At 34.3% G+C, this 16,324-nt stretch overlaps 1 protein-coding gene across 8 annotated transcripts in view; it reads right to left on the reverse strand.

Annotated features, from left to right (window-relative positions):
- The window catches only part of AKT3 (AKT serine/threonine kinase 3), a 414,511-nt gene that overhangs the window by 69,486 nt on the left and 328,701 nt on the right, over positions 1-16,324 (reverse strand). For all 8 annotated transcript variants that reach the window (XM_078156268.1, XM_078156264.1, XM_078156263.1 and 5 more), the window contains one exon: positions 1,275-1,397. In XM_078156268.1, the coding sequence (XP_078012394.1) occupies positions 1,275-1,397 (123 nt within the window). The remainder of the gene's footprint in view (positions 1-1,274; positions 1,398-16,324) is intronic.

Raw genomic sequence — 16,324 nt, forward strand, 5'->3', positions numbered from 1 at the left:
CAAAAGCTTTGACAAAATCAAGTAAGCTATATTATAGAGTTCTACATTAACTCTTTTATCATCTTCAACAGTGCTCTGATGCAGATAGTCATTTTTTAATCAGGAGGAATACAGCTCTTTACTAAAAATAATATTCTAGAGTTATCGCTTTGCAACAACACCGTGTATGCTTCTATTTACTTTTGCAGCTAACTACAGTTGTCTGTGCTACATACCAACCTTTATATTTGTTAGCTGTCTCCCCCAAGGGTTGTCATCCAGAAATTAAAGGTGTATGATAGGAATACAACCAAAAAAACCCCCAAAATGCTAAGGGAGTCAGATTAGTTGAGGAATATTGGCACTGGATAAAGAATGAAATGACAGGAGCTTTTTACATGCAGCTATGTAGGCATATTAGATTATACAACACAAGAGTTCCTGAAAAGTTATTTGTGACTAATACTTTGGTGAAGCAAATAAATCAGAATGTTTAACAAAAGTACTGAAATACTTTTTAATTGAAAGGAATTCTTTTTCATGTCATATTTAGCATAAATTTTCACAATCTCATCTACCCGTTTTATAGATCTTGATTTTCACATACTGGTTTGTTTACAGTATAGTACATTTTACACTTTTAAATCAGTAAGCCTAGCTCATAAGGGTGTTGGGAGAATAATTTTCACACATTTTAAAGTACTTAAATAAAGGTCCTCAAATACTTATGAAGAAACAAATCAATAGCAACATACTATACAATATTGTTAGTAACCAGATGTTTTTCAAATATTAAAACTTTTTTAAAAAATTGAATATTCAAACCCTTAAGGGTCTTAGACCATAAAGAACTGTAAATTAAAGCTAAAATTAAGATTTTATCCCAGTTAAATATCTTGATTTACTATAAAGGTTTCTTTATAAAGATAGGATGTCATATGAAATCCTAAAATAGAATTAAATACCTTAAGGGTTTTACCTACCTATGAATTCACTTAATTTTTAGGCCAATGCCTAATATTATTCTTAATTATAAGCATTTATTAAAAAAATTAAACTTTTTCTATAGATCATATAGTTAAGAAGCATTTATTTGCACATCAAATACTCAGAAATACAGAAAGTGCCTTCAGACTAGTGAATAAAACAGTATGCTCTATGCTGTGAAGCATATTCTACAAGGCACAGTTTTTTCTCAAAACCAAATTTTTTTCAAAACTGTGTAACTTTGTAATTACTTTGTGTTTGTCCCCATAGTCTCCGAAAAAACAAAATTTGATTACTTTTTTTTTTACCTTGAGATCACGGTACACAATCTTTCCAGAATGTAGATAGTCCAAAGCTGAGACAATTTCTGCACCATAGAAGCGTGTGCGGTCCTCAGAGAACACCCGCTCTCTCGACAAATGGAAAAACAGCTGCAGGGTAAACAGCAGGGACAGGATTGTAATAATTACTGATTTAGTGGGGGAAATTAACACAAACATAAAACACCTCTCATCACCATATTGTGATGATAGATAGTGTACTCTCAGTGGACACTCAGCACTCTTAGACAGCAGCTGGCTTATCTTTTCCAGGTTTCCAAGGGGAGACTGCGAGCTGTTAAATCAGCGTTTTAATCAATATACCAATCTTGTTTAAGGCATTCTGTTTGCTACCCATTTAACCTTCAGTTATCATAAGAAAAAAGTGTATATCATCATCTTGTATCCCTTCTTATTCTGTCCCTCACCATTTCCTTTTCAGGATGAGGTATTGAGTCATATTATTAAAATAACAACATGGGTATGGTTGTATGATTTTCAGTTAATTACTTAATTTACTTTTGTACTAAAGAGGGGGAAAAAAAGGACTGGCATTCATCTGAACACTGCTTAACAAATGAACTAGAACAATCAAAAAGTTGATAATGCTATCAGTAAATAGCCCCTCAATGACCTGATCATTATGTTACAGCTAGAGATAATGAACCTCTCTGAGCTGTGACTTCTTAACTTCCTTTTAGTGATCTACAAAATAGCTAAGCAGAGCAAATTCTTTGGTATTCCTGATGGTATTCAATATTTATTCTCCCCATTTTGAAACTGTACCACTTAACAAATCATCCATTCCTTAAAAACAAATAACTGGCTAATATTTTTTAAAGTAATTATAAAGCAATATAAAAGTTAGCACTTCGAAATTATATCACTCCAAAAACATATTAACTAAAAACATTAAAGTTTTTTCAGAGTCAAATATGATTTATATTTTTTCTATATAATATCTGTGGAAGATTTTTGAATCACTTGTTTTCTATAGATAAGCAAGTTGTTCACTGATATGCATCAGAGTTCATTCATTTGCTTTTGTCTATATACATGACACTAAAAATGAAAATTTCAGCTAATCATCCAGATGTTTTCAATTACCTGAAGATTTGATATCAGATAAAAATGTTATAATGATCTGATTCAACATGATTTAATTCAATTAGGCAAGGATTTATTGACTGCTTGATGTCTGAGGCACTGAAGGAGATGCACAGCCAAATAAGATACAGGCCTTGCCTTCAGAGAGCTTATAAACTTTTTAATTCTCTTTTCATTGGATCATTTGATTTTATATAGACACATGAATAAGTAACATCTATTTCTACATTTTGTATTAGCAGGACTTATCTCATAAGTAGTGAGTGTTAGCATCATGATATAATTTTAGGGGATACCAGGCTAGCATCACTTACTCAAAAGAAGTTGCCTGATTCATTATAATAGATTCATTCTTTTATGTTTTGAAATATTTGGAGAGGAGAGGGTCTTTAAGAATTCTGTACAGTGATGGAGGAAATGACTGAGAAGAAATGACTATGGTAAAATGACTTCAATCTGTCTTGAAACCTCATTCAAATTGCTTACCTTTGTATTTATGGCCCTAAATAATCTGTCCTGAATCTGCCTTTCATTCAACAACCATCTATTAATTGCCTACAGTGTTCAAAGTAATATGACAGGAATTGAGAATAAAGAAATGACCCCTGTCCCCTTTCCACCTTTATTTCTTTTCTCTTCCCTATACAAACTCCCAATTCAAATTCTACTTACTATCTACTACTTACTATCCATAGAACATGTCTTGTATATTCCCCTCTCTGATGTTATTTTTTTTAATTCTCCCTCACATCAAATGTCCATCCACCCTCCTCTCTGTCCACTGAACCCTTCTATTCTCAGTTCAAGTACCACCTCCTTTCACAAAGCCTCCATTAACAACCTTGCTCGCTGTATTCTCTTCCCCTGAATATGTATACCAGGAGGAAACCTATGGCCTTGAGGCTGCAGGTTCACCATCCTTGGTATATACTTTCCCTACACTACTCATTCAACATTTACTACTTACTACTTAGGTTAGCTGGGGTTTTGTTTGCTTAGGTCTTTTTATCCATCATTTTATCCGTAAGTTCTCTGAGGGGAGAAAATCACTTCTTGTACTTTTAATAAATCCCACAGGAAATATATAAGACAAGTGTGTTATAATGGAAAGTATGCTGGGCCTGTCATCAGAAGACCTAGGTTTGAACATAACTACTCAAATATACTCTCCCTGTCTCTGACTGTCTGAGGTTTTATTTAGCACAAATAAAAATGTGCAAAGCTTTTTACTCATTTTCATTTCCCGGTCAACCATGTGAATTGGTGGTGTTAATGGCTAGCTGAGTTAAGCTTATCTGTCATCAATAACTTAGGATTCTTAGAGGAAATACTGTGAGCAATCTCAGCACAGTAAGATTTGTTTCATTTTAAGAGCACTTCTAGCTCTCTGACATTGTGCATCAAATTTCTTGAATCCATTATGTAACATGTTTTATCTTCTTATTGCTTCTATAAACAACACTGGGCATTAAAATTTGGCCCTTGAAATCATCTTCTCACCCATTGGTCAATGCCTCTTGGTACACACCAGTTTACTTGACCTCAGCACTTCGGTCTGATTGGAGTCAGATTACTTTTTGGTTCTCTTCTTAACTAATTTAGGCTTCATGAGATACTGGCAAGCATGTTACCAGCAAAAACATAGCTACTGCCTCAGTGGGCAGTGCCAAGGAAAAATGAGAGAAGGAAAGACTTCCATTCACTTATACTGTCCTTATGAGGGTCACTTCATCTCTACAGATATCCTCACCTATAAAATGAGAATGATAATATCTGCCCTATGTTCCTCATAGTGTTGCTGGGATTAATTCAACAATATTCTGTAATTGACTACAACATACAAGACGCTGTGCATGGAGCTGGGATCAAGTAAGATAATGGATGTAAACCACATACAATGTCAGCTATTATCATTAAGCAGTATTCAATAAATATTTCCAGGATGAGTGCTATATAAATGCATTATAGAAAAATCATATTATAGTTGGTATGAATTTGTATCTGGAAAAGGGAAGTGGTCCCTTTCCAAGAGGAGTTATGTCTGATCCTGTGTATAATATTTACTACAGAAATAATTAAAAGTAACTTTACAAGGCAATCAGGAAAGATGGGAAGTTTAAAACAATTTCCTTGAAAAAAGAACAAAAGGAATGAGGTAGTTTTCATGCGGAGAAAAACCTTCTGATTAAAGAAAAGACCATATTCTGAGTGTTCTTTTTGTTGCCTGTACCTGTGGAAAGTAGGAAAAGGCTAAATAAAGAACTTGAATGTGTCATGCCCTTCTTTTAAATAATCTCACAAGACAGGAAGGGGTGAGGTAGGAAGCCAGTGACCAAGAAGAAAAGTCCCCTGCAAGGACTTTTGATGTTGAACCACTGAAGAACACTGAAACTCTTGCTAAACCCCATGACAATTTTACTCACAATTAAGAGTTTTAGTATAAATTGAAAAAAAGCATTCTGTTAAGACCAGGAAGAAAACATGGGGCATTTATGATTGGTGAGAAAGTCAACTTTTTATAAAAAGATAACTGTATTTGTTGAAAGCTTTCTTTATTCGGGCATCCTATTCAAAGGTTTGAACTGAAACTGGTTAATTTCTGTGCTGAATTATTTTAATAGTCCTATTCTTAATTTTTTTAAAGCCTAAAGACACTAAGTTGAAGTTAATTTTCAAAGTAAGCTGAAATAGGGCATAGGATAAGCCACCGGGGCAGAGGGGACCATTACTTTACAGATGCGGAAACTCAGATATGGTGAGGTCAAATGACCTTTTTTTTGGGGGGAGGGTGGGGACATATAAATGTAAAAATTGGGTCTCCCTTTCTCACTCATGCTGGAAGCCCAAGTAGCCCCTCACAGGCTGGATCCCAATGACGACCTATATTGAAGCTTTAATCTACTCTGTTTTTCTTACCTAGGCTGGTTCAGTCCCTGCTTAGACAGACCGATGACTCTCTAGTTTTGGAAGCTCACCACATTAGTGCCACAACTTAGTATGGATCAGTCCTATTGCAGCTAACATATCTCAGACTCAAGCAATCCACCAGCCTCAAGCTCCCACAGTTACACGTTTTATAGATATATGCCACTACATCTGGTTGATGTCAAATGACTTTTAGGAGTCCACGCAAATAGTGAATGAGAGAGAGGTTTTTTTCCGTAGAATATGCTATCTATATAAAAATAAAAATATAAAAAAGTAACAAAATGTAACTAAAAACATGCAAAATAATTTGAAAAATCCACTTAAACTGGATAGTTTGAAAGTTGTTAGAGGGAGTTCCTATACAAGATACTAGCCATACCTATGAAATCAAAGTTTCAGACCAAATACACACACACACACACACACACACACACACACACACACACAGAGTAATATGAGTTCAAATAAAAATGAACTATATATCCAAATACTATTGTAAGCATAGACATAAATGAAATTCTATATAATATACATGTTACATGCTAAAAAGAATCCACAAATGTTTCTATACAATGAAAATTAGGGCAGAAGTTCTGATTTTACAGTATTTGTATTGGAATCATCACAGACCTGACACCCAAAAATATATTCAGTTCAAAAGAAAAAATGAGTTCACCTGGGACAGATGACCAGATTTTCTCTTTTAGAGAGGACGTTTGCCTTAGTGTCTCCAGCTATAAAATGGGGGTAATAACAGCACCTACCTCACAGAATTGTTGTAAGAATCAAATGAGATATTCATAAAAAGCATGTAACACACTGCCTGGCAAATAGTAGGTACTTCTTAATAAATGCTCATTCCCTTCTTCTCCATTCCTCAAGTATTCTGTTTGTTCTGAAGTGAACTTAATAAATCATTGTTGTTGTTTAGTCAGTCACGTCTAACTCTTCATGCAAATAAATGGTTAGCAAACTACTGTTTTTGCAAATCTGTTTATTTGATCATAAATCAGAACATTTACTGTGGCAATAAACTGCTGTATTTAGAATAGTAGTCTTGGTTCTTTTGAAGTGCAGTATAAAGTGCAGTACATTTTATAATAAATACATATTTGTATTTCCCCAAATTCAGAATTATTAAAAGTTCTAGTCTTAATTTGATTTTTTTGCAAATCTTTTGTAATAGCTTAACAGTCCCTACTCAGAGAATTGTACAATATGTTTAATACAAGTCTCATTAATTTCAGTGATTAGATTCATTATCATAATATTGATTGAGCTAGGATCTTGAGTATCCTAAAAACAACTAATTAATTAAGCAATAAGGCACGACAGTCTGTGCAATAATGCTGATTAACACACCCCTTGGGCCCACAGAAGGACCCAAGGTGCAATGGAATAGCTTTAATTCAACCTAAGGTGAAATGAATAAACATGAATATCCTACACAGTTTCAATATTGCCACTCATTCAACACAGTGAAAATTAAAGTTATTTTATGACTAATAAAGTATTTTTACAGTTTTAAAATAACTCACTGCAATAATTCTCCAGATAATAGCTTTTATCATCCATTCATTTTCTGACATACATTTTGCAAAGCAAAAATAAGTTGTAAACTCATCTAATTTTGAAATTTGTTTTTCAAAGCACAACTTTGGTGAGGAGAGTACAGTGGGAAGAACACTAAATTTAAAGTTCAAATCTCTGCTGCTTAATATTCAGTTTGACCCTGATCAAGTGTTTCACTTTTCTTGGCTTTTTCTTTCATTTTGTGTAAAATGAAGGGACTGAATTAAATGACCAGTAAGGTATTTTATATTTATAAAGCTATGAGTCTCTCATACTAGAGACAGGAAAGACAAATAGTACTGAACTGCTTAGGAATTAAAAGTGCTCTGGGAATTAAATTAGGCCATTAGGGAAGCTATGAGGGAATTTCAGGAGCCCTACATCAGATCTGAGGTCCTGAGCTGAAATAGATGTTTGGTAGAAACAGCAGTTTCAAACAATGGCTTATCGATCTTGGGCCCTACCTCTGCTGTCTTTTCTCAAGCCATGCAATGCTCAAAAAGTAACAAGAGATACAACTGCCCCAAAACAGGCAATCCTACTACCTATATTTATTTTATGATCTTTGCCACAGGTTTTTTTTTCCTTTTTCAATGGTGGAGGGCAGGAAAGGGTTAACATTAATGCATAAAAAATTAAATGCAATTTGCTATGCTGTAAACAAGTTCCACCCCTTTAAACTGTGAAAAAATTTAAAACTGATTTAAAATTGGAAGAATTCAAAAATATACTTAGCAAAGCAGTTGCCATAGGCTCTTTATAGCTTATAAATACATTTACTCTATATAATACTGAAGGAGACAAGATTAGTTCTTCAACCAAATGGGAAAAAAATATGAACAGAGGAAAAAATGTCATTTATTAAGAAAACAAGTAATACAAAATAGACTGTTTTCTGTATTTTTATTCACAAATCTTTCAAAATTACCAAGAAAAAGAAAAGCTGAAAATCAATCCTGTGATATCTTCAATAGTGGATGTAATAAGTATTAAAAGTTTACCCTTCTCCAGCCACTTCTCCAAGTGTAGCCAGTCGTTCTCTTTGGATGTCAAATGCAAAGTCCTAGAACTACTGTGAATTTTCCCATCTGTTCAAATGTAGATTAATTATAATTTGAACTCAAACTCTAGATAATATCTTATATGATTACCATATTCATGAACTTATTTTAGACCCCTTTTACTCTGAATCATTTGGACTTTGAAGAGTCTTTAATCAGCTTGTTCTATTACTTAAAAAATAAATTCCTAGTGTTCATTGCTTCTAGGGAAAAGGCAAACGCTAAGGGAAATTATGGATCACTGTGAAGATTCCTAGTGGTACTGTTCCCTTTTGACATTTTCTATATGCCCACCAAAAAAGGAGTTGGAGGCAGAGACTTTAAATAGGCACTAACCTATCTTATTCCTACTGACCCCTAGCCTTCTATAAAAAGCTTTAAGTAAGTAGAAAGAATATGATAAATGTTTTGCATTGCTGCTTTCAGCTATGTGCTTTTCTTTCAGTTTTCTCTCAAGTAATAAAGCCAAATGTTTCAAAAGTATTAACTTCATTTAAAAGGCTGATATTAAAGAGTATCACTGATATATGCTTTAGTTATAAAAGTCACAGTAAGCCCTCCTTCTCAAAAACAAGAATTGGGAAGAACTGAGAATACATATTAAAGACAATCTTTTTTATTTTCAAGAATAATGAGAAACTAGAATTTTCTACTTATAGAAGTTTCATTCTTTCCTTTTTTAGGTATTTAAAGAAGTGTTCCCAGATTATAAGCCACACAATATTCTGGACTATGAGTTCCTTGAGAGCAGAGACTGTCTTTTGCCTTTCTTTATATCCCAATATTTGGCACAGCGCCAAGCATATATTCCAGTTTCTCCCTCAAGAACAAGATCCTTTGTAGCTCAATGAATCAATGGAACACAAAACAGGAAAATGGGATCATACCCTGAAACAGGAAAAGCTCACAGGCATAAGTTCTGTTTGTCCCAGTTTCTTCATCTGTAAAATGGGGATAATAATAGTATCTACCTCCCAAGGTTGTTGTGAAGATCAAATGAGATAATACTTGTAAAGTGCTTAGTACAGTGCCTGACACATAGTAGGTGCTCATTAAATATACATCAAATACCTTATGCCCCTCCCCTCCAATGATACAAATTGCAAATCATCTATGAATGAATATGTTCTCCCATAATTTTGATACAGGAGTCCATCCAGTGTACTGGAGGCCTTCTTCACTTTTTTTCCTAACATCATAAGGATGACACTGGAAAACTTTCATTGTCCATCTGTCATCCATTACCCTTGTCATATAATGATGCCATATTCTTTTCCTGACACACATTTCCCTAAAGACATCTGTTACACCTGTTATCTCAAGTTTCTTCATTGGTTATATGTTGTATACTGGACATTTACTATACATGTACATCCCCCACTGCCCCGTCTGATATTGTTTTTGTGCTTACTGTTTGTTCATTATGAAAAAAACCTATTTGATTCAATAGAGTAAAACATTGCTTTAAAAGCTCTTATCTAACATGTATATATCATTCATATATTAAAGACAAAGTCACAAAAATAACCCGTTTAAAAGACCTATTCATTATAAACATAAATAAGACATAAAAAAAGAATATTTATGTTCAGCAAAAGTGTTTACCACTTTGATGGAGGATATAAACTAAAGAAAAACTACCTGCAAATATCGGATATTCCTGTTGGCATATGATATTTTGCCAATTTCATATAGCCCCAGAACATTTAAGAGTTTCCTAAGATTCATAACTTTTCAATAGTGTTGGCCTAACCATTCACATACGGAAAACAAAGTGGATGAAGAATATCTATTGCCTAGATTATGCTATGCATTTTAGACAGATCACCTATGGCACTTATATGTATATCTGGAACAGATAGCACAGATGGTTGAGGTGAGCCCAGCAGAGAATTAGATTGCCTTTAGGAAATTGCGAAGTGTCATTAATGAACCCTAGCTTCCTATGTCAACAAGGACTGATTTTTTAACACTAATCACCTAACAAGCACTGACACGAGGCAGCAAGACATGAATACAATAGTTTCTGATGCAGTAAATATAACTAAGTAAATAATCTTCATTAGTCTCATCAGAAAATCAAGATGCCTTTTATTACACTGGGAGGTAGCTTTATAAAAAATTAAAATCTAAACTTATAAAAATACAGGCTAATACTTGAAGCTAAAGATGACAATAATTCATTTGAAAAAAATCTCCAATAATCCCCAGGAAGATTTTACTGGGATCATCATATAACCTGAATTTTGTTCATGATAATTACACCACTTTGCCTTGTACACAAAAAAACAAAAAGATGACTCCTAACATACAAAATATGAACATTTAATAACTAAAAATATTAAGACATGTATGTAAGCATTTTGATTCCCTTTTCCTTTTCAATTCTATCAAGACATAATAAACTAGGCTAACGCTCTATGTCTTTTGATGAAATAAATATTTATAAAGTATAGCAGTCAAAATGCCACTATGTGGATGCCAATGGTATTGCCAATAAATCTGAAAAATTACAGTTCATTTGATTCATATTGCCACAGTTTTCCCCCCAGAAAAGAAAGGCAGCATGGCAAATAATAGAGGGCTTGTCACAGACTGAAGAAAATCTAGATTTAAAGTCTTTTCTCTTCTCTCTCTCTCTCTCTCTCACACACACACACACACACATCTATCTATCTATCTATCTATCTATCTATCTATCTATCTATATCTATCTATCTAATCTGTACATATATATGTATATGACTTTGGCTAAGTCAAGCAATACCCCAGGCAACTATAAGTTGTACAGTAGGTGCTGACCTACATGAAGGAGTTTCCTCATTGGGAATCAAAGATCTGGTTCATTTTTTTTTTTTAAATCATAGAACCAAAAACAAAAACATGGCTAATTTAATGTCAAATCCAAGGACTGTCACAATTTCAAAACTAGGGTAAAAATGACAGTAAAAAATGAGCACATGAAGAAACCAATGTAATACGCTGATAGGAGGAAACTGAAAAAGGGGGAAAACTAAAATCACCTCAGATTTTTATATAAAATGTACATTTGATTGTTATCTGAGTCCAATGAAATGCATTCAATAAACCATGGGAACCATAGTAAATTTTATCTCATAAAAGATAACAAACTATTGCTTAAGATTCATCCACTGCAAATTAATGGCCCTGATTATCTTTTAAGCTTAGGTTTGGGGCTGGGATGATACAAATATTAGAAATCTGGAAACTTCAGAAGATGATTTCTTAAATTGTTTTGCCCCCTTATTTAAGCAGCTCCCTTCTGGGCAGAAAATGGACTTTTTAAAAATTAGAGTCCACATACATATGGCAGTAATTTATGAATGACAGTAAGTTACACCAGCTCCTCCCCATTCCCAATGAACTTATGAATCCTAATGAACTTTCAATTAAAAAACAATTTTTAAAAATTTCTTAGGAACCATTTGGTAAATATGTGTAATGTTCAGCTATAGAATCATAAGCAATGGGTCCAAAATTACTATGGACTATTTCAAATTTATTCCATTTCTGTGCATTCCAAAGCAAACACAAACTTTTATGACTGGGTTTTTATCAAAATGTCTTATTCAATAGGTTGGCTATACTAATTACATTTTTCCAGGTGGTATAGAATAAACAAAAATAATCACAGTAGATCATTTTACTTGCTTACCCTTAGCTTTTCCAAATTGAGTCAAACTTCTATGTAAGACATCATCAGATGCTAATGAAACAAAACTGCATTTCTGAAATCCCTAAATTAAAGCATCATCTCATTTTAGTTCTTATTCTGCTAAGTATATATCATTATCCTAAAAGGTTCTGGGCAGTAATTCTATGTAGTATTCATTCAAGCTGAATTTCAGGAAATGTAAGTTAATGATATTTAATACTGTAATATATAGTCACACTCAGAAACATACTCTAAGGCTCTTCTTTTTTTTAACTTGATGACTGACTCTGAAGAATATACTGTAGTTGATTCTTTGTTTTCAGAATCCTTTTGGCCAAAAACAATAAAATTCTGACCAGACTCCCAAAATGTGATTCATAATTACAGTAGCCATAGCATGCTAAATAAACTCTTGATAATTGAGATCACAATTTATGAATTGAGTAGAAAGTTTAAAATGATTACTAGAGACAGGAAATGATGGATTTTAACTTAAAAATCACTCAAATCACACTTTCAAAAATTGGTAGGTAGGACTAGAGTTCTGACTGCCAGCACCTCTGTCTTACGTGAAGTTAAAGTGAGATGATTTTAGTTCTTTCAATACAAAATGCCAGCCAACTAATAAAAAATGTGAAAAGTATGAAAGGATCTTAAGAGGGAAATGAAACTAAAAATCATGTCAAAAGATAAAAATGTTTCTACCTGAGTTAATAATGAACTTACAGAGATAAAATATACACAAAATAATCAATAACTGCAAGGAGCATTTTGAATTATATCTACATAAAATGGAAATAACAATATGACTAATTCATCAGATTCATTCACTCATTTGATAAACATTTTAAGAATTTACTATATGCCAGGCACTGTGCCATGTGGAAGGGATACAAACACAAAACTGAAAAGGTCCCTTCCTTCAAAAAACTTATATTCTTTTGAGTGGAACAACACGTACAAAGAGAAGCCAATGCAAAATACACATAAATTACATGCAAAGCATTTTGGTGGTATGGGAAAAGGAGATCACAAAAGACCTCTTATAGGAGGGGTCACCAGAGTTAAGCCTTGAAGTTATGTAAAGCAAGGAATCTATGAGGTGAGGAATGAATCCATTCTAACTATAGAGAGAATCTGTTCAAAGACACAAAGGTAGGAGAAAGACTACCATGGATAGGGACCAGCAGGTATGCCAACTTGGCTGGAATGCAGTGGATAACAGAGTGGTGAGTGATAAGCCCAGAAATGTAGGCTCAAGCCAGATTGTGAAGCACTCACTTTAAATGTCAGACAAAGGAGTTTGTATTTGATCTGAAAGGTAATAGGGGGTTACTGGAACTTGTTGAATAGGGAAATGATATGGGTGGAATACTCTGACAGCTGTATGGGGTATGGACTAATGAGGTGAAAGGCCTGGGGCAGGAAGACCAATTAACAGGCAGTTTCAATAGTCTAGATAAAAAAAGACAGGTATCTGAATTAAAGTGATATTATGACAACATGAGTGGCATGACAGTATGGAAGTGAGAGATATTGTAGAGGCAGACAGTTTTTGCCCCCCCAAGAAATAGGAAAAGCACTTCCACAGAATATTAGTTAGTAAAAAGTAGCATGGTACGTTGGAAATAAACTGTATCTGAATTTGAATTCCAGCTTTGCCATTTCCTATATCTGTCCTCATATAAGGCATTTCTTTGAGTTTCAAATTCATTTGTAAAATGAAGGAGTTGGACTCAATGATTTTTGAAGTCAAAAATTTATGACCAATCTCCAAATTTACGACCCTATGATCCTCTCTCAAATATTCAAATGGATCTGCACAACCCCTCTACGCACACCTGTCATGTGAGAGTCTTGTCCATCTCTCTTCAAAAGTTTACCACAGGGATTCCACCCAGTGTGCTGAAGACCTTATTCATTTTCTCTTCACACTACCGGTTGTCAGTTGTGCACTCTGGTTGTCTATCTGTTTCCCTTCACTCTTTCCACAGGACCACTTCATTTTTTCTTCTAAATTTTTTTTCTGCAGTGATATAAACTTCATTAGAGATTTATAGGAGCTAATATAACAGCTGCAAGCAGATGTGCTACTATAAGCAAGTTCTTAGAGAAGCTTTCTAACTACATACACACACACATACTCACACCCACCCTAAATTCATTTCTTTTAGTAGTTGTTTTCCTAGAACCACTCTTCCTAATAATATAAATACTGCCTTAGTTACAAAACATGATATAATGCATTGCCTATTTCTATTGCGGACATTTTATTTACTGTAAAGTGCAGGAAAAAAAGGATGTTTGTTTAAGAAACACAGAGAAAAGCAGCTTGAAAAGAAACATAGGACAGTTCTGAGAGAAAAACAGTGCTCAGATAAAAATGCCAGACAGACAAACAGTTCTAAGAGGACCTTAGTATAAGCTTGGCCTCAGAGTCAAATGTACTAACTCATGATAAAGATGGCTGTACTGTACTGTTTCTCAGAAGTTAATTTATATATGCCTCTTTTTAAGACTTTGAAGTTTATTTCATGGAAACTCTAAATTAAAAAAAAAAAACTTCAGAACTATGGAATAGTTATATAGTTATTGGTGTCATCTGACAAAAATTTGGATTTGGGATTTCTCAAACTATGACAGAGATGAACCACTATGCACAGGAGGTCCTGATTCGACCAGAGAAGTCATAGAATGAGAACAGAAGCTTGTATTACTATGTGACCCTGGGCAAGTTACTTAACTCCATTGCCTAGCAAAAACAAAACAAAACAAAAACAAAAGCAAAAAAAAGAAGCTTGTATTAGATGCTACAGATGAAGCTAGAAGCCAACACATAATTAATTACCTTTTCAAAACCTTTCAAAATTTCTCTATTATATAACAATGAAACTTCAAAATTCCTGTAGTGTCTTCCACCATTCTGCCTTTTCAGTCCTATCTGATACTACTCCCCTCCTCATACTCCATGTTCCAGCTAAAATAGGCAGCTCACTGTCCCCTACATATGACTGGAAATGTTATGCTCATCGTATTTCCTAAGCACCCCACCCCCACTGAATTCTTCAAAATCCTTTAAAACCCAACTAAAAGTCAATTCCTTCAGGAAGCCTTTCCTAAATTGGTAATGACCTGCCCTACCTGTTAAACTCACTTTTTTTTTTTACTTTACCCATTTCTTTTATGTGTATATATATATATTATATTATGTTAAAAATTAGTGGGTATGTGACTGATAACCACCAGTATACTTCAAATTCCATGGGACTTTGTATTATCTATACTTTATATTCCATCTAGGCACTATATTCTATAAACTATAAACGATAAATATTTTTGAATTGCTGAATTCTTTACCTTTTGGCAAACAATCCATCCTTCTGTTGATTCCATTTCTAAAAATAGAACTTTCGTCTCCCATTCTTATAATCTTTAATTCTTCCCTTATGCTCCACAATTACCCATTACACAATTAATTTACCTCCAAAATACTTTTTTTTGTCACTTCCGTTCCTTTCCCCCTGTCATCTAAGTCATACACGCCCTTATTTTCTCATCTGGACTACTCTCACACACAGCCTTATAACTGGCCTTTCTGCCTCCAGTATCTCCCCACTCAGCTTATCCTGTTGTATACTGCCAGATTAAAAGCACAGCCCTGATTATGCCAGTCTCATTCTCAAAAGCTCTCTTGTTTCTTCACCACCTATATGATAAAATTCAAACTCCTTTCCCTGGTATTCGAGGTCTTCACTTGATCTGTCTTACAGTCAAGCTACCACATTATTTCTCTTCTTTCAGAGCCAAACTCCAAGAGTCATCTTCACTCCTTGCCTCTACTTCCTCACTTTCTCATTTGTTAATTCTTGGCTTTGGATATTGCTATTTAACTGAAACTGTTCTTTCCAAAGTTTACCAATGACCTCTTAAATACTCAATCCAAAAACCTATTTTCAGTTCCCATTCTACTTGACCTCTTTGCAACTTTTTACATCATCAACCCTTCCAGTCACTTGACCAATCTCTCTTTCCATTTTCTAGGACACTAGTATCTTCTCTTTTCTGACCGTTCCTTGTCAGTCTCCTTTTCTAGATAATCTTCCTTGTAATCACTAAGTAGTCATCCTACAATAGCCTGCACTAAGCTTGCTTTTCTTCTGTCTTTCTGCATTTAGTGACTTCCCTTTGTAATCCCGTCAGTTCACTTGTCATCTCTACACAGATGACACTCACATCTGTAAGTCAAGAGAACCTGAGTTCAAATACAGCCTCAGACCAAACACTTGAAACTTACTAGCTGTGTGACCCTGGGCAAGTCACTTAACCCCATCACTTAACCCCAACTGCCTACAAAACAAATAAACAAACACAACAGATGACACTCAAATCTATATATTCAGCTTATGCCTCTCTCGGGCTCCAGTTCCACCTTACCACCTGTCTTAATCACATCTTCACCAACATGTTCTATACATATACTATATTCAACATGTTAAAATTAGAATTTACATTTCTCCCCAGTACCTACCTTACACTTTCCTAGTTCTGTGAACAAGGCTACCACCTTTCCAGTCATCCAGGCTCACTCTGAAGTCATACCTGACCTTTCTGGAGGGCAGACATTGTTTTTGGCTTTCTTTGTAACTCCATCACCAAGCACAGTGCCTGGCACAAATAAATGCTTCTTGACTGAC

The sequence above is a fragment of the Phascolarctos cinereus genome, unplaced genomic scaffold (genome assembly GCF_003287225.1).
Source record: "Phascolarctos cinereus isolate Bilbo 61053 unplaced genomic scaffold, phaCin_HiC Scaffold_5;HRSCAF=322, whole genome shotgun sequence".
Taxonomy (NCBI): domain Eukaryota; kingdom Metazoa; phylum Chordata; class Mammalia; order Diprotodontia; family Phascolarctidae; genus Phascolarctos; species Phascolarctos cinereus.